The sequence below is a fragment of the Canis aureus genome, chromosome 19 (genome assembly GCF_053574225.1).
Source record: "Canis aureus isolate CA01 chromosome 19, VMU_Caureus_v.1.0, whole genome shotgun sequence".
Lineage (NCBI taxonomy): Eukaryota > Metazoa > Chordata > Mammalia > Carnivora > Canidae > Canis > Canis aureus.
This window is the reverse complement of record NC_135629.1, coordinates 25544619-25571674: the sequence shown is the minus strand read 5'-3', so window position 1 is coordinate 25571674 and position 27056 is coordinate 25544619. Positions and strand designations below refer to the sequence as shown.

Here is a 27056-nt window from a genome sequence, read left to right as displayed (position 1 = left end):
ATTCATTTGTGTCTGTAAAAAGTTGTCTCACAAAGTGAATTAGTACCCCAGAGTTTTAACACGTTCTCTTTCCTTGGTCACTGGTCGTCCATCATTTCCTGACTACTCCTATCATGGTGGACCAGTTTTAGAGAAAGGTGACCCTGTCAAGGTCTTGCCATAGTTCTGATATAAAGCTTATTATCCATGGTCACCATTTAATCATATCATGCCTTTTTTTTTTCCATTGGGACTAAACCTTGCTTAATTAGGTTGGCATATATATTAATGGTACTGTTTTGAAAAGCAATGCTTTAAATTTGAATTTCAAAGTTTTTTACAAAAAAGAATTGAAAATATAATCAACTCTCTCGTGTGGATCTCAAAACAGATGCACCAGATGTGCACTTCTGAATAAAAGTACCATACTTGAACATGAAATGTATGATGGTAGGCACACTTGGGCTTCTGGGTACTGTTGTATATAATCTCAACTACAGCATTTGAAAGGCATGATTTTCATTTCAGTGGATTTAGGAGTGGTGTGAGAAAGTTTGAAAATTACCATAACCCAGATTTTTTCAACTGCAGCGCTATCGACATTTGGGTCAGATAATTAGTTTTTGTGGGGAATTGTGCTGTAAATTGTAGGATCTTTAGCAATCTTCCTAACTCCTATGCAACACTCGAAAATGTGGCAACCAAAAATGTCCACTGGGGGACAAATTCCCTGGTGAAGAACCCCTGTGATAGATGGTTTTGGTTCCATATGATGGGGGAAAATAATATTAGCAACTGCAGGTTTGTTTTCAAGTCCTATGTATATACGCTACAGATTCCCTTCTTAATTGCTAGGTCACTGAGAGTACTAGGCGTTATTTATTCTTGTGTCACTAAAGTGTCTAGTCCTTGCATGGTATGTTTCTCATTGATGCTGTTTTCCGCCTTTTCTCCTTCTGAGAATGGTAGAATTGGACTTCCCAGCCTATTTGTACGAGCAGTAAAGGGTGGCCACGTGACTATTTTGGCCAATGGAATGGGAAGGCAAGTAATGCATGTCTCTCCAGATGAAAGTTTTAAAACCCAGTACACAATTTACCACATGCTTTTGTTAGGGAGGAAGAATTTCCTCTGCCCTTTAAGGTCCTTCTAGCTGGACTAAGAATCATATTGATGTGAAACAGATAAACAAGAGAAAATCAAGTTTCATAGCATATGTATAGAGAATCCACACAGATATGAAATTCCAAAGATGGTGAGTTAACAGGATGCTTATATGAGCTAAGAAAGGGGTAGATGTTCGAAAATACAAAGGAGACAAAGACCATTAGCAGGAAGATGAGAAGAGATGTTTGGAAAACAAAGTTTTCCCTGTTATGTAGCTAAATTTCTTAGGTAAGGAGGAATTTTTGTTAATAGTTCTCTTCCTGGTACAAGCAGGCAATTGAGTGGGAGGTAAAGAGCTTTTCTTGAATCTTCCAGGTTTTTATTTCTTTTAATAAAGAATGAATGATGGACATTATTATGAGCAGGCAGAGCTTGATACCTACATTTTCTTTCCGGTGTAATGACCAAGAACATTTGTAATGGTGGCTACTCCATCATTCTGGGTCTCTGAAAGATTGCAATGAACAGAATCCCTGCTTGTTTGTGTTGGACATTAGCAAGAGTGAATAATGAAATTTTGGTGATGTAAGCTACTTAAATCCCCTACTTTAGTCTATCCTTACATATACATGCTGGCTTTCATGCCACATACATTTGCATTCACAACACTTATGAGGGTTGTTTGGTTCCTCTTCTCTTATCCTTAGCAAGGCTAGAGATCACTGATGATGAGCCTATGCCACAGGAAAATAGCTGCATCCCTAAGTGCCCGCTCAGGTTTAAGTATGAGCAAGCTGCAAATAGGTTATTATACCATGAAAAATTTTAAAGAATTAATTGCAGTCATTATCTGCCATTGTTAATTATATATGTACATATTTAACCATTTTATTTAATGATTTAGTGGCTCTCAACTTGGGACAATTTTTCCCATAAGGGACATTTGAGAATCTCTGGGGACATTTTTGGTCGTCATATCTTTGTGGAAGGTGCCACTGGGAACTAGTGGATAGAGACCAGGGATACTGCTAAATACCTGATAATGCACAGGACAGTCCCCCTCTCCTTCCGCCATGACAAGGAGTAATCTGGCAGCAAATGTCAATCCTGCTGAGATTTAGAAACTCTGTGGTACAACAACCAGAAATAAAAATTAAATATTCTTGCAATTACTGTGGTACACCAACAAATTTGCTTTATAAATATTTGATTATTTGGGGGATTAAAGTACAATTAACTCCTTATCCTCTGTGTTTTCTCTGCTGTGTTTAATGTACTCCTTTCCTATTTCTGATGCCTATTCCACAAGAATTTCATTTCTTGTGTCTACATGTTGAAGACTACTGCCCCCTGATATCCCTTGCCATTTGGCTTCTTAGTGATTTCATGAGCTTAAAAAAAAAATTCAGCTCATGATTGAGGTTAGAAAGAATCAACAATTATTGTTTAATTTCATTCATTCCATTTGGATTATAAAATAATCTTCAAACAGGGACAGGTGTTGATGTCTCATGTTTGACAGTGGCCTTGGTTCTAACAGTATTTTAAGCTTAAATATTATCAAATAACTTAAAGGTCCAATAGGGTAATTCCATTCAGTCTCCAGTCTTGTACAATAATTCAGTCTTGCAGTAGAATAGTAAAGCATAGTCAACTTAATAAATATTAATGATTAATCATTAATATACATATTTAACCATTTTATTTAATTATTTAGTGGAAAGATAAAAATACTACATTACTATACCTCTAAATCTATCAGTTTAGTCCGACAAAATCAAATTAACAGTATGACTATTTCCCCTCTGACTTTAATTTTTTCTCCCCATTTCTTGGGGGGCATAAAAGTATCTCAAATATATACCAATAGTGCTGTCCATTTATGGTAAATACTAGCAGATAGTAATTGACCATGGTTTGATACAGAACTAGACCTGTGTAATGGAGGAAAAAATATTACACCACCTTTCTTTTTTTTTAAAATATGTATTTATATTCATTTATTTATTTGAGAGACAGAGAGAGAGGCAGACATAGGCAGAGGGAGGAGCAGACCCCCTGTGGGGAGCCCCATGCGGGGACTTACTCCCAGGTCTCCAGGATCACTACCTAAGCCAAAGACAGAGGCTCAACCACTGAGCCACCCAAGCACCCCAACACTACTTTCAATTTTTTTTAAAGATTTTATTTATTTATTCATGAGAGACACAGAGAGAGAGAGAGAGGCAGAGACATAGGCAGAGGGAGCAACAGGCTTCCCTCAGGGAGCCCGATGTGGGACTGGATCCCTGAACTCCAAGATCAGGCCCTGAGCTGAAAGCAGAGCTTAACCGCTGAAGCCCCCCAGGTGTCCCTCAATGTTCTGTCTTATACCTCAGGATCTTTATATATTGTAGTCAAAAGAGAGTTGCCTTTGGAGCCAAATATCTTTATATGACTATGTACAAATTATTTAAATTCTTCAGGATTTAGTCTCTTCATTTGTAACACTATTCTTATAAAATTTAATTAAAACATGAAATTAAATGAAATAATGTAGATAACACATAGCCATGGACTCCCTTTCTTAGTTTAAGCCCTGAATTAACCACTATTGATGTTAAAGTATGAATGAATAAATGCTTTTTCTTGTAGGTCAAGCCAAGATATAGCAAATGGGTAAGGACATACACTATTCCTTTTGTGAATATTTCTGTGGTGTAGCCTCCTTTGACGTCCAGCTGAAATCCCACACCAGCTGGACAAAATATCATGTCTCTTTGGAAATCTTTTATTTTAATTTTGTGAAATAGTTATTATATTCTAATTAGGGGCTGCCCTCTGTCCTCATTGTTTAATTGATTTTTTCTTGTGAATATTGATTTTCATGTGAAAATGTGAATTTTCATGTTTTATCTCAACAGATAAATCATAAGGTCTTTGAAGTTAGGAATCATATGTGTGTTATATGATATTATACACATATGATTACTATATACCTTATAGCACACATATACACACACTTTAGTATAGTCAGGCTTCTATAACAGAACCATAGATTAGGTGGTTTATCAGCAATAGAAATTTCTCACAGTTCTGGAATCTGGGAAATCTAAGATCAAGGCTCTGGCAGATTTTGTTTCTAGTGAGGTTCTTATCCTGTTTCATGAATAGCTGTCCTCTCTCTGTGTCCTCACATGGTGTTAACTCCCTGGGTCTCTATTATAAGGGCACTAGTCCCATTCATGAAGGCTCTACCTTCATAACCTAATCATCCCCAAAAGGTTGCTCATCAAATACCATCCCATTGGGGATCAGGTTTCTTTTCTTTCTTTTTTTTTTTTTCTTCAAGATTTTATTTATTTATTCATGAGAGACACAAAGAGAGAGAGAGGCAGAAACATAGGCTGAGGGAGAAGCAGGCTCCATGCAGGGAGCCCGATGTGGGACTCCACCCTAGGACCCCCGGGATCATGCCCTGATCCAGAGGCAGATGCTGGACCCTGAGCCACCCAGGCGTCTCCTCCTGGGGATCAGGTTTCAACATGAATTTTCTTTAAAAGATTTTATTTATTTATTCATGAGAGACACATACAGAGAGAGAGAGAGGCAGAGTCACAGGCAGAGGCAGAAGCAGGCTCCATTCAGGGACCCTGATGTGGGACTCGATCCTGGATCTCCAGGATCAGGCCCTGGGCTGAAGGCAGTCCTAAACCGCTGAATTTTGAAGGTACACAAACATTCAGTCTCTCTCTACGTAATCGATAATTATTGTTTTGATTTCAGGAACATTACTTTATACAGTGCCTGCCCAGAATGCAGATTGGGGGATGGTAATAAATATTTTTGAGGAATTGAATATCCTTGCCACTAATTTTACAGTCTCTTGTTTTTCATATATGTGCTAAATTTCAAACACTTAAAAGACAAGTTAATGTGTTTTAATATCCCTTAGTATGATCAAATTCAGTGACTCACAAAAGGCAGTCTTCCAGTTACTAATCTGTTGAAGCCTCAAGGGAATTAAAATTAACCTCAAGGGAATTAAAATTAACACACAGGGAGGGGCACCTGGCTGGCTCAGGTGGAAGAGCATCTGACTTTTGATCTTCTTTGATCTCAGGGCAATAATTCTGAGCCCCACAATGGATGTAGAAATTATTTAAAAATGAAATTTCAAAAATTAAAATATAACTGAGGCCAGTAATGTACAATCAGTAAACCTGATGTTACTATCTGCTTAGAGTTTTGTGTTTAAAAGAAACAAAATTCTATGAAGTATATAATGTTCTAGACATTACAAACCCCTTTTTCAGTATGTGATATGTATTACATTTATATTCAAATAATAACTTCTATTGCTTCATTTAAAGCATTAAGTCAGCCAACATAAAAGTCTTTAGCAAGGAAAAATATCTCAGTTTGCTGTAGCTATAGCCTGAAAAGGATAAATACAGGAGGATGTCATTTGTTAAAAGGTAACAGTCACAGGTATTCTCTCTTTACTTTCATTTTACATTGCTCTGGCCAATTTCACAGCTTCAACCAGTACTGAACAGGGAAATTGGAAAACAGCAGAATCGATTTGCAGAGTGGTGTCCTATTTCATTTATACCTTCTTCATCAGGGTTGCTATCATTCTTGTGTGGTATTATTGTCAACAGTAGCCTGGGCACAGCTGATAATTGCTAAAAGTCATTCTCTTAAAGTGGAAGCATAAAAAAAAACTGAAATGAAACAAGGTGACTGTGCGATTTTCTCATTTTCCAAATTTGCTGTTTTCACAATCCTTCATCTTTGCTAGAATTTAATGCAAAGACTTTTCCACTGTCAAACAACCACGATTATAGCAAACTTCTTTCTTTTTAGTTCTTAGGTAATAAATATTAAAATAATAAAGCTTTAAGTATCTAATTTGAACCAATAGAGGTTCATATATATGGTTTGCTTTTTCAATGTTCATTCTTACTACATTTTGCTTTAAATTCTAAATACATGAGAACTTGCTTCATAGGATAATATAGCTCTTAATGCATTAAGAAAACTGGTTTACCTCTGCTGCTGCCTTTCTAGATTGACAGCAAGTTCTTATAAAATTAGAAATTAAAGTCATTTAAAAACAAAGCTGTAGCCTTTGGCTATTTAGTATCAACCCTGAAACAAAATCTCCTTTGTATTCTTAAGGATCATTGAGAATGAATAGTGTGGGACTGTTGGCTCAATTTTTACATTCTCCTCCTTATTCTTTTTTTTTTTTAAATGTATTTCTAATGATGATGAAATCTTTCTATGTAATGCCATCTGCCCAGTAGAATGGAGTCTATTTACAGTGTCATATAAATGGCATCCTTGTAATTATAAATGTTCACTTTTTTCCCCATTTATATTTAGATTAGCCTTGTTCTTCATATTTTGCCATTCCAAATTTTCAGAAATTTTTGTAAGTTAAAAAATCAGGGCAGCCCAGGTGGCTCAGCGGTTTAGCACCTGCCTTTGGTCCAGGATGTGATCCTGGAGTCCGGGGAGAGTCCCACGTCGGGCTCCCTGCATGGAGCCTGCTTCTCCCTCTGCCTGTGTCTCTGCCTCTCTCTCTGTGTGTGTCTCTCATGAATAAATAAATAAAATCTTTAAAAACATTTCAGAAAACTTCCTTTTAATCAATTAAGTAATATTGCCAAGTCTATTAGGTGAGAATGAAATGAAAAAGAAAACTGGCCAAATTTCTTAAAGCTTAGATATATAATGAGGACAGAAACAAAACACAAAGAAGAAAATCTATATTTCAACAGGCTTGAAATATAGAACACCCAATTAAATTTGAATTTTAGATGACAGATATTTCACTTAAATTATGTACTAAATATTGCATGTCCTGTATCTTTGTTTGCTAAATCCCTAAGGACTGATGCCCTCTTTGTCTTAATATCTTCAACATGGTTAAGCGAAGAAACCTCTAGTATTTTCATAACTTAGAAAGCAACAGCATTAAGATCATAAAAAAATGGAAATTTAAAGTTCTGAGTAACAAAAGTTACATCAAGCTTATTCATGCAGAGCCGTACAGACAGGGCTTACAGGGTACTCTCAGAGTGTAGACACAGTGTATATCAATGTTCATACACCCCAGCCCCAAGGAAACTTCAATTCTTGCTAATTTGAATGGAATTATAGCATATATATTTTTTGAGCTCTCAAGTTTTCAGCAGAGCTAGGAGAGCTGGGTTGTTTTTCATCATTCTCTCTTTCTCCATCACAACTTACAATCCAAATTCTTTTTTTTTTTGAGATTTTATTTATTTATTTATTCATGATAGACATAGAGAGAGGCAGAGACGCAGGCAGAGGGAGAAGCAGGCTCCATGCAGGGAGCGCGACGCGGGACTCGATCCCGGGTCTCTAGCATCACACCCCCGGGCCGAAGGCGGCGCTAAACCGCCGAGCCACCCAGGGGTCCCCATCTTTCTCCCAAAAAGCTTGCAGCCTATGAAGCAGACGGAATCCTCGTGGTGATTCGCATGGTACAGGTGAAGGCCCTGAGCGCTCAAGAATTAAAAAGTCTTCTCTACTTAGTAAGGGAGCAGCCAGGTCTTCAGGTTCGGGGCACCCTCCAATATTTCTCCAAAGGAAATCCCAGGCTCTCTAGCATCCTAACTCCTCCACTTCCCAGGAGCAGAGAGGAAAGCATCCCGAATCCCCTTGCAGCCTGCTTTCGCGCTCTTGCAAGTGGAACAGGTGTTCTCCGGGCGCTCGAGGAAAGCAAGGCACAGGTGGGAGTTAGAGACCTCGTGCAGACCAAATGAATCTGCAGAAACCAGAGCATTCGGCCGGTGGGGGGAGGGGGGGGCGATGCTAGATGCTATTTCAATTGGGTGTCACAGGTGACTCATCAGAGAACGGCTTGCTTTGGGGCCTCTTGATATTTTACTTCAGGGTGGAGTGTCAGATTTCCTCCGCGTTTTTGGACCACAGCCCTCTTGGCCAGGTCCTAATTTTTCTGGTTTCACAGCTCTCACGCAGAGCCCGTTTTCATACCGGAAGCTAGTTGCTGGCGAGAGGTTTGGGGAATGAAGAACAAGGTGCAAGGAAAAAAAAAAAAAGAGGAAAGGCGAGCCAGGGGCCTGGAGAGAGGCCTAAAATGGGGAAATTTGCACTTGAAGAGCTTTCCCTACCCTAGCCCCTCAGAATGACAGCTCTACTCAGCCAGAAGACTACGTTTCCCGGCAGGCACCGCGCGCCCCACAGACACAGGCTGGCGGGTTCCCAGCTCTCCACCTCCGCCGCAAGCAGCCAATAGAAACCACCGGCGTGGGCCTCCGCCCTTCTCGGACCACGCGGGAGCGGGGGCAATAAAACTACACTTCCCGAAGCGCCTAGCGCGGGTCGTGGCCAATCGGAGCGCAGAACTCGGAGGCTGGGGGCGGAGCCGGATGCATAGGCCACCCCATTGGCCAGGTGAAGCTTAGAAGAGCCGGAACCCGGGAGCTGGAGAAGCGAAATGACATTTCCTCTTTAAATAGCTGGAGCCGGGGCCCCGTCGAGAAATGGCCGCGTCGGCAGGTGGGTCGTGCGGTGGCTAGGGAGGTGTGTTGCGGGGGAGGCGCGCCGGGGTCCCGGCTCAGGCTGCGAGCTGGGGAGGTGGCGCAGAAGAGGCGTGAGGGAAGGATGGGGATGGGGAGGTGGGGAGGGATGAGGGGAGGGAGGATGGATGGGTGGCGTGGAGGGCGGTGGGCGGTCCGGCCGGGCAGAGATGGGGAGGCCGGGTACCCGCCGCCGCTCCGACCGGTGCAGCAGGCGGTTGAGGGGGTTGAGCGGCGGCCGCCGTCCTTCGAGCTTCCCTCGTGAGGCTCCTGCTCCGCCGCTCCCGGCCGAGCCGCCGGTGCCGCCTGCAGGTCCCTCCGCGAGCACGGGGCAGCGGGCTCGCCGGGCTCCCGCAGGAGCGGAGGGTGTTGGACCCGCATCCCCGCGCCGTCTCCCCCGGATCCCACTCTGCGGCCCCACTGGGTGCTGTCTGTATACACAGATGTAGTTTTGGAGGTGGGGAGGATGTGTGGGGGGGGTGGGGGGGGAAGGGGAGGGGGAGGGGTGGGGGATGGGGAGCCTGAACGCCGTAACTGGCTCCGAACTTCTTGTGTTCGTTCGGTTTGTTTTTTTGTTTTTTTTTGTTTTTGTTTTTGTTTTTTTTCTCCTAGATTTGAATAAGGCCTCCCCAACGCCGAATGGGATTCCATCTTCGGACACAGCCAACGATGCCATGGACCCCTTCCATGCGTGCAGTATTCTCAAGCAACTCAAAACAATGTACGATGAAGGACAGTTGACAGACATTGTAGTGGAAGTGGATCACGGGAGAACCTTCTCCTGTCACAGAAACGTCCTGGCTGCGATCAGCCCTTACTTCAGGTATGACGATGATGGTATAGAAGCTTCGCTTTGCTTATCTTCACCGAGGTTGCCTTCATCGCTCGGTATTGCCCGCTTGATGATAAAAAACGGAGAGGAGACCATTAAATGAAACCCACCAGTTTGCCCCCTCCAAGTAAATAACAGGCCCTGCTCTATTGATTGGGCCCCTTGTTTTTGACTTGACGGATGCTTCTGGAACCCAGGTGGCTGGTTTGTACGTTAGTGAGTCTCTCTTTGTTTGTTTCGGGTAAATAACTGCAAAATCTAGACCCTGTGCTGCTCTCAGCATGGCAGCCACAAGCCACATGTGGTTATTTAAACGTCATTGTTTTAAATTGAATAAAATTAAGAATTCAGTCCCCCAGGCAAACTAACCACAGTTAAAGTGCTCAGTAGCCGCATGGAGGTAGTGGCTGCCAATTGTACAGCCCCAGATATAGAGCATTTCCATCACTGAAAGTTTTAGTGGACAGTGCTGGTCTAGAATTTGTTCCAAGAATTTGTCCGTGAGGCACAGTTCCCTGGTGCCTGTAACTCTTAGCATTTAAAGCAAAATAGTGCTTTCTTTCGAAAATGAATTACCATTCAGTAGGTGGTTTTAATGCCATTGGGGTAAAAGCAATGAAATAAAAATGAACGAATGCATCTTAAGGCTCCAGGCTAATGATTATTTCCATGGTTTCCAGAAGTGTTTGCGGGTTTTCATTCTCATTACGCTCTTTGTGTATCCGAAAGTTGGAACAGCAATATTTCAAAACTTGGGTCTAACAAAGAATTTTATACTTTTAAGAGGAGAACACTGATAAAGACAATTCCCGTCTTGAGTTCAACTTCTTTTGTTTCAAGTGCTCACTTTTTAAAGTCCTTCAGTGTTCAAAACTGGTGCCCGAATGACAGCTAGATAATCTCAACTACACTCTAAAGGTGGTTTGTTGCTGTTGTTGTTTTTTTTCTTCTGAAGGTGCTTGCCTTTATAAGCATATAGCAGTATACTGTTCCAGGCAGTAGTTTCTGGTTCCTCTTTCTCAGAATACTGGGTTAAATATAGTCACTTCAGTCTGATGCTTATGATGTAACCATTTAGACTTGCCTAGGGATAGGTCATTGGACTGTTAAGTATTAACCATCACAAGGGAGTGAGCTGGAAGGAAAAAAGAAGAATCTCATGCACAGAAGGTATGAAGTTTGGCCTGGTGAAGTTTGGACTGCTGGTGGGATTCACTTATCCAGACTATCTGTTAGATATGGTTAGTTCGTCTGTGCATTTAAATATATGTCCTAATTAATACTGATCAAGTTCTGGGCTAAGCTTACTTTACATATATTGCTTTACATATCTTTACAATCCCGTCTTTACACAGTTATTCCCATTTTACTTGTGAAAAACTGAGGTTCAGGGAAGTTAAATGACTGCCTAAGTCATCTAACGACAAAGTGACAGAGGCTGGATTTGATTCTAGAGTCAGGCTTCATAGTCACTATTAAAACTTTTAATGAACAAGAGCGAGTGCCCTTTAAAGTTGCCTTTGAGAAGTTTCTATTGTATATTAGATTTGAACAGTTTTTAAAAAATTGAAGCTTGAAAGTAGGAAAATGTATCTTACTGAAATTTTATACTCTGGCTTGTATCATTTAAATGTCATACTTAATTAAAGTTAGTTTGAAGACTTAGACAAATCACTTTAAAAGAAGTATGCTACAGTTGATTTTCTTAATTACAAGAAATTAAGGAAATGCTTGGAAAACTTTCTAAGCAATAAGATATATGGATTCAGATGAAGGTATTTGGCTGGGAAACTTAGGGATTAGGTTCTTATCTCTTGCTAGAGGTTTTTGTACAGAAGTTTCTTGGCACTGGTGCTGCTCCTTATGTGAGCCTCTAGGAAGACATACTTAATAGTTTCTGAGTCTTGCATCACTGGTGGAAAAAAATAAAAATAGCTTGAAATCTGGCATGATTGTTTCATGGTCCCAGTGACTTGTCCAAATTAAAATTTGCATGATTATTGGAAACTTTCTGCTGCTCGGGATTGTGCGCGAGGAGGTGCTCCATCTCTACATAGCATTTACAGAAAGATCCTGTTAGAACAGAAGAGAACTCATCAAGTGTCACACTGTGCCTGTGTGTGAGACCAGCCTATTCAAGTCAGTTGAGTTCCCATGATAAAGGAGTATGTGGTAATGTTCTCCTTTGGGAGTTAATCTTTGCCTAATGAAGGGCTTTATTTTTCTTTTTAATTGGTTGCTGTATAGCTGAGTTTTTCAGCACCTGAAATGGAAAACCTGCTCATGCATTGGGAGATCTAGTTTTCAATCATGAAAAAAAGCCATTGTGATATGAAACTTAAAATTTACGTTGTAGAAGTCAAAGTAGGACTAAGAGATGGTTAATCCAGGCAGCGAGCTGGATTCTTGTACCCTGCTTATCTCCAGTGTTGCTCATTGTATTTTAAAATTAACTATTTAAGGGTATTTTCTTATAATTTAGCACTTCAAAATGAGAGGGGTCTGGATCTGTATAAACAACTTTATATCAACCGGTGTTAGGTCACCTTCTTCAACAGACATCTACTAAGCACCCTAGGGCAAACAACCTTTTTCACATTTTTTTTTTTAAATAACTTTGATTTAATTTTTTGTATTTAATTTTAAAAGCAGCCTACAGGACAGTGGGGAAGGCAAATGATGTATATAAGGGACTAATACTAAAATACAGAGCTAGGCCTTTGACTGCTTAATGTTTTGGCCAAGAAAGTCCTATAAATGCACAGATATTTTGAATGAGAAATCAATGAATAAAAACTTGCTTTCAAAGGCAAAAGCTGGAGACTTTCAAAATCATTATCTCCAAAGCGTTAATTATTCTTAAATTCTCTTTAGAAGTGTTCATTCTATTAACCCTACATAATCTTTATTTATTTTCAGATGTACATAGGTAAAATATGGTAGCTTTGAGAACATTGAGTATATTTCCTTAAGCAAAGATTTTCAAAATGTCCAAGAGAAGGTGAAGTGATATTCTTTATATTCCTTATAATGATTAAGGAAGCATTCAAAAGATAATAGTTTTAAAAGGAAGTAGGTAGAGATTATGAACTTCTGAAGAACATCTTATTTTTCTGAGATGAAATTTTTAAAGATTTTTAAAGGACAGGTTGCCTTGTATATTTTCATTGAGACATGAAAAGTTTAATCAGACAGTCTATAAATGCTAACGTATCAATACTATGGGTATTGTTAAATTTTCTGATTGGTCTGGTGAGTTAAGATCTCAGGTCCCCTAAGGCAACTTGACCAAGAAGCCTGGATAGGGGCTCCAAGGAAAACAAGGCGTCCTGGAGTATTCCATGCCATCTTGTGGGGTGCCGTGATTAGGTACACTCTCTTTTTCTCTGAGTTGGCATAAAGTGGACTGGCCCTGAGAATAGGATTTTTGAGATTAGCCAGCCTAAATCCTTATACTAGATGATCAGCTTTTACCCCCATTCAGAATATCAGGAAATCCATAGGAAGTATTTTTCAGTCTCCAAGGTTTTCTTGGTGGTAACTGCATACTTTAAAAATTTTGTCACAATAATTTTTTTTTGGAGTGCACATATACTGTTAATCATTCTTTCCTTCCTAGATCCATGTTCACTAGCGGCCTTACAGAAAGTACTCAAAAAGAAGTTCGAATAGTTGGTGTTGAAGCTGAATCGATGGATTTAGTGTTGAACTATGCCTACACCTCCAGAGTGGTTCTGACAGAGGCCAACGTTCAAGCCTTGTTCACTGCAGCTAGCATCTTCCAGATTCCTTCCATCCAAGACCAATGTGCTAAGTATATGATCAGTCATTTAGACCCACAGAATTCTATTGGGGTCTTCATCTTTGCTGATCATTATGGTCATCAGGAACTTGGAGATCGATCAAAAGAATACATTCGTAAAAAGTTTCTGTGTGTCACCAAAGAACAAGAGTTTCTCCAGTTGACAAAAGACCAACTGATTAGTATATTAGACAGTGATGATTTAAATGTAGACCGAGAAGAGCATGTTTATGAAAGTATTGTAAGGTGGTTTGAACATGAACAGAATGAAAGAGAAGCGCACCTTCCAGAAATTTTTGCCAAATGCATACGTTTTCCCCTGATGGAAGATGCCTTTATAGAGAAAATCCCACCTCAGTTTGCACAGGCTATAGCCAAGAGCTATGTAGAAAAGGGCCCATCCAATACCAATGGCTGTACACAGAGACTTGGAATGACTGCATCTGAAATGATCATATGTTTTGATGCTGCCCACAAACACTCAGGAAAGAAGCAAACAGTGCCTTGTCTAGATATAGTCACGGGAAGAGTGTTTAAACTATGCAAACCACCAAATGATCTAAGAGAAGTGGGGATTCTTGTATCACCAGATAATGACATTTATATTGCAGGAGGGTACCGGCCAAGCAGCAGTGAGGTCTCCATCGACCATAAGGCAGAAAATGATTTCTGGATGTATGACCATTCCACCAATAGGTGGCTCTCCAAACCCCCCCTGCTGCGAGCCAGAATAGGCTGCAAACTGGTGTATTGCTGTGGTAAGATGTATGCAATTGGAGGTCGTGTTTATGAAGGTGACGGGAGAAACTCCCTAAAATCCGTGGAGTGCTACGACAGCAGGGAGAATTGCTGGACCAGCGTTTGCGCAATGCCTGTTGCAATGGAGTTTCATAACGCTGTGGAGTACAAAGAGAAGATCTATGTTTTACAGGGTAGGTGCCTGACTGGTTTATTCTCCAGGAGAGGGTAGCAGGTCAAAAGTGGTTTACTTACTTATACTAAAACAGATGTTTGTTCTTGTTAATTGAGGACTCCTCTGGCTTTCTTATCATAAACTGCTGCAACAGTCTGTTCTTTAAAGGATGTATAAAGGCAATAAATTTTTGAATCAAAAAAGGCAGGCATCTTTAAGTTACTAAAATGATTTTGTAAGTTTTTTATGTTCTTTTTATGTTCTTTTTTTTTTTTTTTAAGTTTTTTATGTTCTTAACTGTGTTTTGACATCCTGTGGAATGAGTACTTTTGAAAACATAATTTAGTGAAATACCAGTTCAACATTTTGGGAAGACTTTCAGAGCCATTTTTAAGACTAGGAGAGAAAGCTTGATACATGACTGTTTTACTCTTCAATAATACATAATCAAGAGGTGCCGTAGCAGGTACTTTTTATGGAACTTACTGGATTAGTTTAAAGGAGAAGAAAGAACAAAGAATTTTGCGATAAGCCTTATGATTGCGAAGGTCATGAAACTTAATTATAAAGAGTTTGAAATTACAGTCTTTAGATTTTAATTTCACTGCAGTGTATGATATCTTCCATAATATGTTTTCAATTTTTTTCACTGAAAAGCTTTGAGATGTCCCCTTTTTATGTTTGTTATTATAAGCATCTATTTATATCTAATATATTTAGCTTTAAAAAGTGTTTTGTTTAAACTATTGAAGGTTAATACTCTGGCAAAGGTGAGTGTAGAGTAGTAGTAGAAAGAAGCACCAAGTAAGTATAAGTAAGATATTTGATCCGGTCTTCTAATTTGTGATACCTAATGTTTTCTCTGTGTTTGGCTCCTTAAACATTTTAGTTGCTTGAATGTTGAAAGCGATGATGATAATACTGGCATCCTTATTCCTCTTCTGGGTTTCTTAATTGCTTATATGTTTTCCTCACACTATTCGTTTATAAAACAAGGAAAAAAGCGATTCTGTGTAAATATACATGATTTTTTAGCTCTTACACCATTTAAGAGTATGTTCTTCGCTCTCATCTTTTATTTGACTAGAAATGCCTGAACCCACTTGTTTAAACTTCAATATCAAGTTAATTCTCCAAAAGGAATATTAACTATCTAGTACCTTACTATAGTTCAGTAGAAGCACGGGCATGATTAGGTTTGCTCGTCTTGCTGAATATGGAAGATAAGACTGGATGTATAATCTGTCCAGGGTGGTTGGACAGGTTATATCATCCAGTATGATGAAGCTTTCTCTACATATACTTTGGTCTTGCTGGCTAACCATTAGATAGAATTAATTAAAAGACTTCCAGTGGGAAGGTAAAGGTTATATATTAATGTAAATACTAAAAGTAACAATGAATTAATAGAATTTCAGGACTGGAATGAACATTGCTTAATCTGAGGTTATATCTTCTATAAGAGAAATCTGAGGCTCTAAAATTTAGTTTTCTTAATTGCTGTCTGGTTTAAGTTATTAAGAGGAGTTCAGATTTTAAAAATTAACTTGTGAGTCATCTTTTTATAAGAAATTTGTAGAGAGGTAGTGCATGTTAGGAAGTTTTGTTTTCTATTGTCTTTATTAAGAATCCTGTTAAAACTCAGTGAGGGTAATGTTGGTAAATTGAATTTAAATAAAATATTTTTTTAAAAAGTCAATGAGGGTAGGGTATATATACAACCAAAAGCTGGTGGTTTAATAAGCTCTTCTAAGAAAAATTGAAATTATAGTGTTACTAAGTAGGCAGTTACGTTTGTAGATAAGAGTAAACCTCGTTCAAAACAGTTTTGAAGGGGAAGCTCAATTTAGAAGTAGGTATTTCTAATCTAAACAAAGCTTCTTTATATAAATAAAGTTGATATAAATAGAGGCTTATGCTGCACTATATGCGGCTACTGGAATATCACTTAATGTCCATAAAAGATCCAGATTTTTAAATCAAGGATTTTATACAAATATTATAGCTAGCCAAATTCTTGTAAATCTTCACTAGTTTAATTCTTTTAGACATTTTTATATTGGCAGTCTGACTCAGCCACACCCTTTTATCATCAAAATAGAATTGAAAGTGACCTGAAGTCAACTCCATGAACTGTGTGTTTTCTATCTTATCAAAGCCATGTTTTGTCCTCTTAACGATTTGTGTTATAGCAGCACTAAAGGAAACATATTAATGGCCCATAGACATAAATCTGAACAATTCCATGTGCTATCTTCTAATTAATTAGCATATAAATGTGTAGTGGCTTATTCATGATGAAGCTGTATACATACTTTGATCTTACCGACTAACCATTAGTGATAATGCTCTTTTAGAGCTGGCTTAAAATAAATTTTCTGAAATATACAAGTGAATGGAATAAATGGAGCCAAGCTTTCAACTATTATTCTGCCTCCAAGCCAAAGTAACTCCTTATACCTCCCTACTACAAAGCCCCAAATCAGGTTGACTATAATATTAGGTTATGTTCTGCTGTGGAATGAAGAAGTTTTAAGTTATATTATACTATATAATGTATCTCTGGAGATTATAAAAGAAATATTTTAGAAAGTGAAAGATTCAGAAAATTATGTTTTTCAAAAATTATGCTTTCGGTTCATCTAACCAAAAAGAGACATGTAAATGTATATATTCTTGGTTTTCTTTCTTTCTTTCTTTCTTTCTTTCTTTTCTTTTTTTTAGGAGAATTTTTCCTCTTCTATGAGCCTCAAAAAGACTACTGGGGTTTTTTAACCCCCATGACTGTGCCTAGAATCCAGGGCTTAGCAGCTGTCTACAAGGACTCTATCTACTACATAGCTGGAACCTGTGGAAATCATCAACGAATGTTTACTGTAGAAGCCTATGATATTGAGCTAAATAAATGGACTCGGAAGAAGGACTTTCCATGTGATGAGTCCATCAATCCATACCTTAAACTGGTACTTTTCCAGAATAAACTGCATTTATTTGTTCGAGCTACTCAAGTGACCGTTGAAGAACATGTCTTCAGAACCAGCAGGAAAAATTCCCTTTACCAATATGATGACATCACTGACCAATGGATGAAAGTGTACGAGACCCCAGATCGCCTCTGGGACCTTGGCCGGCATTTTGAATGTGCTGTTGCTAAACTCTACCCTCAGTGTCTTCAGAAAGTACTTTAATGAGTAGCAGGCCTTAGTGAGCTCACTGGCATCTTGTGCTTGGAGAACTTAGTCTTTCAATGATACAAGAAGTGCTGTCAGTATTTAAGAAGCTGAGAGAGTTTGTACATGGCAATGGGTGCTCTTAAAGATTACAGTGTAGAGAGGGATTTCTTTTCATCCTTGTGATGTTTTCATTTCATTAAGCAAAAGGTAACAAAGTGCAATTATCAGCATTTTTTTTCTGGTATATAGTAATCATTTTCATTCTAGAATTTTGTGATAATTCATCACTGAGATACCAGATGAATCAACAACTATGCACTCTTATAAGAGCAGTTAGGGTATTATGGTTAGAGACATCCAAACTAGTTTGTTGTGACTTTTTATTTTAAATACGGGTAAAAATTTGAGGCAATATCACTAGGACTTTAGCTGTGACCTCTCCAACACAGAGAAGCACTAACTTAGATCCTCATTCTATAATATATTTGTGTACTGTTTTCAAGTGTACTGAGATTTAAGTGTGTTTTTAGAGTAGGTTGATGGAAAACAAATCCGTCTAAGAAAGAGCTTTTACTCTGCTTGTTTCATATTTCCCATGTAACTTTAAGTTAAGCTAAAGTTTTAAAGTAGCAGTTGTTTTTATTGTTGTTGTTGTTGTTGTTGATAACTTTTTCAAGTGCTGACACTGTCTCATTATTTACAAATCCCGAAAAGGGCTTAAATTCGCAGGTGGCTGGTGCTAGTATAAGTGAATTCATGGGTCTAGCTCTATGGGTTGAAGTTGTTTGAGCCTGTGCTTACCTTTCAAGTTGGTATGCTGGTTTTGTGGCATAGTACTTTACCTGTTGAACTCTTGTGATTTCACAAGATTCTCTGCTTAAGTGATAGCAAGATCTCTAACTGGACTCAGTTTTAGAATAGTGAGAACATGACACTCAGTTTGCACTAACATGGGCCATTTTGTTGCCCAACCTCCTTTCCCATCCTCCACCCATCCCTTCATTATCGGTACAGTGAAAGGTAACTTATTTCTCTTCTGCACAGAGCATAATGTGAAGTTTTCTACTTGCTTTTACGATTTTGTTTTCCAGAAACCTAAAACTCCTTCAGTTGATCTAATTTAATGGCTTTTACGTTACATATGACCATTAAAACCTCACTTTTTTTTGTTGTTGTTTTCTCATTTTTGCACTTAGTAATGTATATTTTTACATTGAAAACCTTGTTCTAGCTGAAAGTAATTGAGAAGGAAAGGGTGAGTGAGTATAATCATAGCATTGTAGGTACTAAATCGCTTTTCCTACTTAACGGATGGATTTCTAACAGTCAGTAATAGTGACATAAAGGACAAACCAACTCACTTGTAATACCTAAGGCAGATATTTGGATCAGTAACTTGTTTTTTACTATGCCTAGAATAACTGATAAAGGACATAAGGATAGCCCACAGTCTGTCCTCAAGTAGAACATTTTGATTCTCTTAAAGAAAACAAACTGGCATGGTTTGTATTAAAAACTCTTGCACAAATTGAAATGTGATACTGTGAAACAAATTTAAAACATTGCCTCTTTGCATCACATACCTCGTTTTTCAGAAACTTTCCAAACTGCTTGTCCTTGACCTCTACAAGTAAGGAATGTTTTCTGAAGCAGAATTTAAAGTGGACAGCATTTATAGAATTAACATTTTAAAATCTAGTCTTGGGAAGTTGGATATGTGGTTTCTTATTGGCCTTGATAGTATGTCAATAATCTCTTTATAAACTTTGTCAACCACCTGTTTTTTTTTTTTCTCTCTAGTTTTTCTTTACTTACATGCTGTTTTGGGGCTTTTGCTGTGAGTGTTTTGAAGCATCTTTCCAGTGTTGCATTGCGGAGGGGAGGAGAAGACAAAACTAACTTTTGCAAGAGATGTTCATGTAATTTATTTTTGAAAGCTGTGTTGAATATCTGAGATTTCCTGCCGCTTTTTGACAATCTTCTGTATTTATTTAGAAAAATGTGTTACTTGAAAACATGACATAGAACAGTGAGTTAACAATTTACATGTGCCGTGTGATATATAGGAGTACAATATACTGTGGTTAATTCTGCAGATTTATTCTGTTCATCTGCACAACAGTTGATCCTTTGCTATAACTATTTATACTGGGGGTGTGATCCAAGTATAGTGTGTCAAAGCCAAGGTTTAGAATTTGCTATGGGAGTAGAATATATATTGAATTTTGTATGAAGAACTATTTGTTTAAATTATATAACTGGGATATTTTGCCACTTTTAAAATGATTTCAGAAGAGGTCCTAGAGAGCTAAGATTAGTAATTTGTGTGGGTATATATGTTTAGATATTTAAGGTACATTTGCATAGTATAATGGGAATATAAGTAAAAGGCACAATGGGGACTACAGAAGTAAAATATAGGCTAACATATGCCAGTCCCACTTGAACTTTGTTTTTGCATTTGAAGAATGTATGTAGCACTTTCCTATATATTTTTTACATATTGAAAACTGGACTTGGTATAACTATGTTATAGGAAAGTAGAAACTGTATTCTTTATTTTCCATCTTTGTTTTCTGTTATCCTACAAAGTTGATGCTTAAGCATCTGGCTGATTTCTCTGGTGCATGAGGAGAAGTGGGTGTGCTCTGCAAGGAATCAGATTCCCTATGTGAAGCAGTTTCAAATGGCATTCAATGTTCAGTGCTCAGGTATGGAGTAAGTACTGTAGTCCTTTGGGGGCAAATGTGTAGATATTTTTAAACATTTTGCCATAATTGCACAATTTTATGCATTTTTACTGATGGCATTGTTTCTTATAATAAAACCTTTTCTCATTAAAAACTTCCATTGTTGTAACTTGACCTCTGCCTAGCGAGTTCCACAGAATTAAAAGTTGGTGAAAAACATGAAATACCTTCTGTCATAGTGGAATGAAATAAGATTTTAATCTATCAAATATTTGGCCTCTGGTACAAGATGAACCAGTTAATATCACCTTAGATAATGCTCCTTAAATTCAAAAGCAAGCTTGCTTATATCAGTAATTTCTTTGTTCTCTTTGGTTTGGCCTGAACTTGGTCATTCCACTCCTCTCTCACACTTCACATCCAGTCCATCAGAAAATCCTGTTGCCTCTTCCTTCAAAATATACCTAGACTATGCACCACCATCAGCAGAAACTAAACTAGCCTACCTTGTCTGTCTTTTTCGCTTTGAAGTGGTGAAGAAGACAGACCTTTCTATACCCTTGAATAGTTGTAATCTATTCTCCACACAGTAGCCGGAGCGATCCTGTCAAAACACAAGTCAGATTACATCCTCCTTCTGCTCAAACCAAACCCCTCCAGAAGATGGCTTCCCATCTCCTCCGCTATGAGAGCCAGACTCCTTCCTCACTTGATCTATACCTCACAACCCCACCCCTGGGACCTCATCCACCATTCCACCACTCTATTCCAGCTGCATGGACTGCTGTTCCTGAAGCATGCCAAGCTCTTCTACATCACTGCCTTTGTCTTTGCTGTATCTTTTGCCAAGAAAACTCTAACAGCTCACTAACCATTCAAGCCTCTATTAAAATTCCAGACAGGACTTCCCTGATCACCTTCTAAGGAACAGAACACTGTCCTCCCAGCTGCACCCATACCACCTGTTTTTTCCTGCTGCTTTTTTCACATTTCTTCCCCTACTGAAATGTAAGCTCCATGAAGGCAAGAGATTTGTTTTATTCATTATGCACCTCAGATCTAAGCCTAGCATATACTAGGCACTCAATAAATGTTTGTAAAAAGAAATGAATTTTCCGTTAAATCTCAGAACCCTGAGAAGTGGTAGGACCCATACAATCATCTTTGTTTTATCAGGTAGGACACATAAAGACCAGTGAGTTGTTAAAGGTCATCTAACTACTTAGGGGCATGACTGGGATTAGAACAAAGATTCCCACTTTCTTTTTAAATTTAAAAAAAAAAAAAATTTAAAGATTTTATTTATTCATTCATGAGAGACACAGAGAGAAAGAGGCAGAGACACAGGCAGAGGGAGAAGCAGGCTCCATGCAGGGAGCCCGACGTGGGACTCGATCCTGGGACTCCAGGATCACGCCCTGGGCTGCAGGCCGTTGAGCCACCTGGGCTGCCCAAGATTGAGCCACCTGGGCTGCCCAAGATTCCCACTTTCACTTTAGTTCTTACAAGCTCCATTAGTTCCAAAAAAGAAAACTGATAGAAAAGGGTAGACGCTTTTTTAAGGTAACATGATTATTCCCTAACACCATGACTTAAAACATTTACTGTAATTTTTAACTGCAATTGATTTTTCAATGAGGGAAAAGATGAGGTAGGAAAATACCCTCTCTAGATCATCCCGCCTGGATGCCTCATTTTTTTTTTTAATTTTTATTTATTTATGATAGTCACAGAGAGAGAGAGAGGAGGCAGAGACACAGGCAGAGGGAGAAGCAGGCTCCATGCACTGGGAACCCGACATGGGATTCGATCCCGGGTATCCGGGATCGCGCCCTGGGCCAAAGGCAGGCGCCAAACCGCTGCGCCACCCAGGGATCCCCTGGATGCCTCATTTTTATATCCTTCTGCTAGTATACTGCTGTTAGGAGTTCTGTCCCTCAAATAAGGTGAAGAAAAACAAGAAGAAATGGCTTGTGAAATATGGATCTAGAGTATTGTTATTTTGGTTCTTAAAATGAATTGCCATTTTAAAATCTTCGTTGTATGCCTGTGTTTTTTATTGAAAAATTATTTGCAAATACAAAAATTCAAAGTAAGTGGTCTAATATCTTTAAGTCTTCATAGCAATGTTGTAAATAGCATCTGCTTAGTCTTTTTGAAGTGAAATTTGGCATTTTATATAATGGATTTAAGTGAGGGGAAAGTATTTTCCCTTCATTTTATGCTTCTAGGAATACTAAAACTTCTTGACTTGGAACTTTGGTAGATAGAGTTCAAGTGGTTTTTAACAGTAAACACAAAGGGGTGGCATTAACTATTACTCGTTCTAATAAGTATCAGGTTGACGAATCCTTATTTTTTTTTTAATTTTTATTTATTTATGATAGTCACAGAGAGAGAGAGAGAGAGAGAGAGAGAGAGAGAGAGAGAGAGAGAGGGAGAGGCAGAGACACAGGCAGAGGGAGAAGCAGGCTCCATGCACCGGAAGCCTGACGTGGGATTCGATCCCGGGCCTCTAGGATCGCGCCCCGGGCCAAAGGCAGGCGCTAAACCGCTGTGCCACCCAGGGATCCCCTGAATCCTTAATTCTTGTTCTCCACACTTCATTTTGACTCCCTCCCTGTATGTCTCTGGAGAAAGATGTCAGAACTTAGAAGGTTGGGTACCTGGCTCATGGGTCTGCTGGTTTTCCCTTCTCTTTTGGTAACTGGCTTTAGCCCAGACACTGTGTGTATACATAAGGAAGTTACTCTACGCATTTGGATAGGTGAATCAATCTGGCTGCCATTTCAGAGAAAGGAAAAAGTACAGTTACAAAGTAAACATTTAGACATTTACATTGCTATGCCATAAGGGCAGAATTTTAATCCATGAAAGTGTGAAATGTATTACGAATGCTGAGGGGGGCATAACCCAGAATGACTAGGTAACCATGACACAATATTTACTTCTACTTTTCAATCATGTATTTTTTTTTTAACTTTATTTACTTTTGAGAGAGAGATTGGTGACGAGCAGGGAGGAGCAGAGGGAGAATAACAAGCAGACTCCGTGCTCAGTGTGGAGCCTGATGTGGGGCTCAATCCTGTGACCCTGAGATCATGACCTCAGCTGAAACCAAGAGTGGGCCCTCAACCAACCGAGCTACCCAGGCATCCCACAGTCATATATTTTAAAATATTTAAATGGCACAAAATATGCAATAAATTTCTCACTACCCACCTACCTTTATTATTCAAACTCATGCTTAAGAACCCTGCTATCAGATTTTCAGAATCATTGAGATGCCAATCCATGGTCCCTACTACTTTTTCCACTATTCATCAGCCCCAACTGTGGACCCTTCCTGAACTTAGCCAAGGTCAATTCCATGATTCATGCAGAATAATGTTATTTTACTTTTCCTCAGTTATCCTGCTTCTCTTTCCTACTGCCATATTTGCCTGAGAAAAACCAATTCTGAGTGATTCCAGCTATGAGCCTTCTCTGTGCTGACCTTGAGTAGCAGAGATATCCCATGGTCAAGTGGATACACTGTAAATTGATACACCTCCCATGGTTTTTCAACATGGTGTGGCAATTGTTGCCTTTTCTCAGACTGTTGCATTTTTTATCCCTCTTGGTTCTTAGCTCTTTAACTTCGTGATATGTTGAGAAGACAGAAATCTGTCCTATGGGTGCTCCCTCATCTCCCCACCATCTACCCGATTTTCTCTGCTCTTCCTCTTATCAAAGGAGGAAGGGTACTGTTTCTACCCAGGGTTGCTCATGCTCCAGCCCCCACGTACTCTCCCCTCAAAACCTTGGTTCCTTTATCATTCCCTCTTGCTTGGCTCATTTTACTAGAACAAAACAAAATTCCACATGAGTGAAATCATATGGTATTTGTCTTTCTCTGACTGACTTATTTCACTTAGTATAATACCCTCTAGTTTCATCCATGTCTCTCAAATCGCAGATTTCATTTTTTTGATGGCCAAGTAATATTCCATTGTGTGTGTGTGTGTGTGTGTGTATACATATATACATATATATATGTATATATACACACCTCTTCTTTATTCATTCATTAGTCAATGGACATTTGGGCTCTTTCCATGGTTTGGCTATTGTTGATAATGTTGCTATAAACACTGGGGTGCATGTGTCCCTTTGATTCTGTATTTTTGTATCCTTTGAGTAAATACCTAGCAGTGTAATTGCTGGGTCATAGAGTAGTTCTATTTTTAACGTTTTGAGGAAACTCCAAACTGTTCTTTGGAGTGGTTGCATCAGTTGCATTCTCACCAACAGTGCAAGAGGGTTCCCCTTTCTCCACATCCTTGCCAACACCTGTTGCTCTGTTGTTGCTTATGTTGTTAATTTTAGCCATTCTGACAGATGTGAGGTGGTACCTCATTGTGGTTTTGATTTGTATTTCCCTGATGAGTGATCTTGAGCATCTTTTCATGTGTCTGTTAGCCATATGGAATGGAACACCGTGTTTTGAAAATTCTCCTTTTACTGGCCTTACCCTGATTTACTGCTTCCTTCTTTCCCTAGGTCCTCTTCTCTTTTTCTTATCTTTTCTATTCTCTTCTGATCTCATATAATTCTGTGGTGTTAAATGCCATTTGCATACTGATGACTTCCAAATTTGTATTTTCAAACCATACTTCTATTTTTGGCTTCAGACTCATATCCACCTGCCTACTGGATAGGGTTAGTAGAGACATCTCAAACTTAACATCTTTGAATTTTCCATTTCCATCATTCCCTGCATCTGTTCAGGCCATCAAACAGGTCCTAAAAGCTCTACCTGCAAAATGCAATTTCTGTCTGTCCACTCCTCTCCATTTTCACTACTTCTACCTATACTGAAGCCAGTCTTCCGCTGTTAGGACTATAGCAACAGAAACGTAGCAGATCCTACTTCAATGTATATCCACATTCTCAGTAATATGTCCCCAGTATAAGAGCCAGAGTGATCTTAACGAGTGGCATTACATTTCTGCCAAGTGTAGACATAGCAATTGCTTTCCATCAGGTGCTACATAAATGGCCCCTTGCTTACTTCTCCAACTTTACCCAGTATCACTTCCCCCACTTGCTACCCATTCTGTAGATATACTGGCTGTGGCAGACCTTGTGGGTGCGCCTTCAATGTACCCTAGGCACTCACTAGTCCCATGCATATTGACCTGTTTGGCTTCCAGTTGCAACTATTGCAGTTTTTACTGGCTCTTGGACCCAGACTGGTCCACCATAAGGCAGGCTGGAAGTGCCAGAGAGTTAACACCCCTGAGGACTAGACTTCAGCCAATTCCTGATGGGACTCAGTTGATAAAATCCTAGCTTCTTTCCATAGGCGGGATAAATGAGGCATGTTCCACACTGTCTTTTAGAGTTCCCTAGTGTAAATCAATCCTAATAGCCCATAATAGTAACTTGCTTAATAACCACAAGTTCCCTGATTCACTTACCTACTCCCCTTCCAATGCCTCTTGGGCATCCTACTTCCTCTCAATGAACTACTGGCACTCAAATTCTTGTACCAATGCTCAAATCCTTGCTCAGGATTGGTTTCTGCAAAAGCCCAACCTGAGACACTGGCCATTTTTTCAATTCTTCGAGGCTCCTCCTACACTATGGACTTCGTTTACGCTCTTTCCTGTACTTGAAAATTTCTTCTCTTCACCTGTTCTTTGCGTGACCATTTCATTCTCATCTTTCAGGTCTCAAAGAAATCTTCCCTGATAATCCTAGCTAAAATAAGTGGCTGGGCATGCTTGCTTACACCAGCCAAAGTGGTTTCCTTCCCATAACTTTTGTTTCTGTGTCCTCATTAAACAGTTCCATGAGGACAGGGACCAGGTCTATTTGTTATGCAATGTGTCCCCAGTACTGGGAAAAGTGTCTAGCATATAATAGATTTTATAAAAAAATAAATTTTTTTTTGATAAAAAAATTTTTTTTAATTTCAAAATAGTTTTAATTTATAAAAAATTTTCAAAGATAGTACGAATTCCGGTATTCCTCATACCCAGTTTCCCCTATCATTAACATCTTCTATTAGTGAGACAATGTTGATTCATTATTATTAACTGAATGCTATAGTTTCAGATATCCTTAGTTTTTACATAATGTCCTATTTATGTTTCAGGATCCCATCCAGGATACACTGAGTTCTCATCCTCTGTAGGCTCCTCTTGGCTGTGACAGTTTCTCAGACCTTCCTTGTTTTTGATGACTTTGAAAGTTTTGATGAGTGCTTACTGGTCAGATGTTTTGTAGAATGTCCCTCAACTGGCATTTGTCTGAAGTTTTTCTCATGAGTAGACTAGAGTTATGGATTTTGGGGAGGAATTTTCCACAGAGGAAGATTACCATTCTATCACATCTCAAGGGTACATATTTTCAATATGACTTAGCACTGTTGATGTTACCCTTGACTGCCTGGCTGGAAGTCAAGTTTCTCCACTGCGTAGTTGTCCCCCACCCCTTATTCTACACTGTACCTTTGGAAGGAAGTCACACGTCAGGAGTGCAAAGTTACTCTCCATTACCTGGAGATGGGGTATCTACATAAATTATTCAGGATCTTCACAGATTTGCCTCTTCTCCCTAATCTATCTATTTATCCCATCACTTGTATCTATATGGACTCATGAATATTAATTTTTTATACTTTGGATTATAATCCACTACTATATTTTGTGGCTTAAATTGTTTTTTTTCTTCTCCTTAAAGATTTTATTTTATTCATGAGAGACACACACACACACACACAGACACACACAGAGACAGAGACACAGGCAGAGGGAGAAGCAGGCTCCATGCAGGGAGCCCGATGTGGGACTCGATCCGGAGACTCCAGGGTCAGAATCTGAGCCTAAGGCAGACGCTCAACCGCTGAGCCACCCAGGTGACCCTGTGTCTTAAATTGTTACAGCTTTGGCCATTGAGAGCTCTTCAGTCAGTGCCTGTGCCCCTCTGACATACTCCCATCAACGTGAATGGTTTTG

The 27056-nt window shown here is 39.1% G+C and overlaps 1 protein-coding gene and 1 long non-coding RNA gene across 4 annotated transcripts in view; one reads left to right on the top strand and one right to left on the bottom strand.

The window, feature by feature from the left end:
- Positions 1-27056, bottom strand: part of LOC144289770 (uncharacterized) — a 101135-nt gene that overhangs the window by 49148 nt on the left and 24931 nt on the right. The window lies entirely within an intron of this gene.
- Positions 8464-27056, top strand: part of KBTBD8 (kelch repeat and BTB domain containing 8) — a 113887-nt gene continuing 95294 nt past the window's right edge. The window contains exons 1-4 of one of the 3 annotated variants that reach the window (XR_013357686.1): positions 8464-8622; positions 9255-9465; positions 13094-14208; positions 16914-20073. Coding sequence is in view for 2 of the 3 variants with exons in the window: in XM_077858125.1 (XP_077714251.1) it covers positions 8607-8622; positions 9255-9465; positions 13094-14208; positions 16914-17377 (1806 nt within the window). In the remaining variant the exon portion in view is untranslated. Of the gene's footprint in view, positions 8623-8837; positions 9100-9254; positions 9466-13093; positions 14209-16913; positions 20207-27056 lie in introns of those variants that run through there. The other 2 variants (XM_077858125.1, XM_077858126.1) reach the window with 2 other exon arrangements.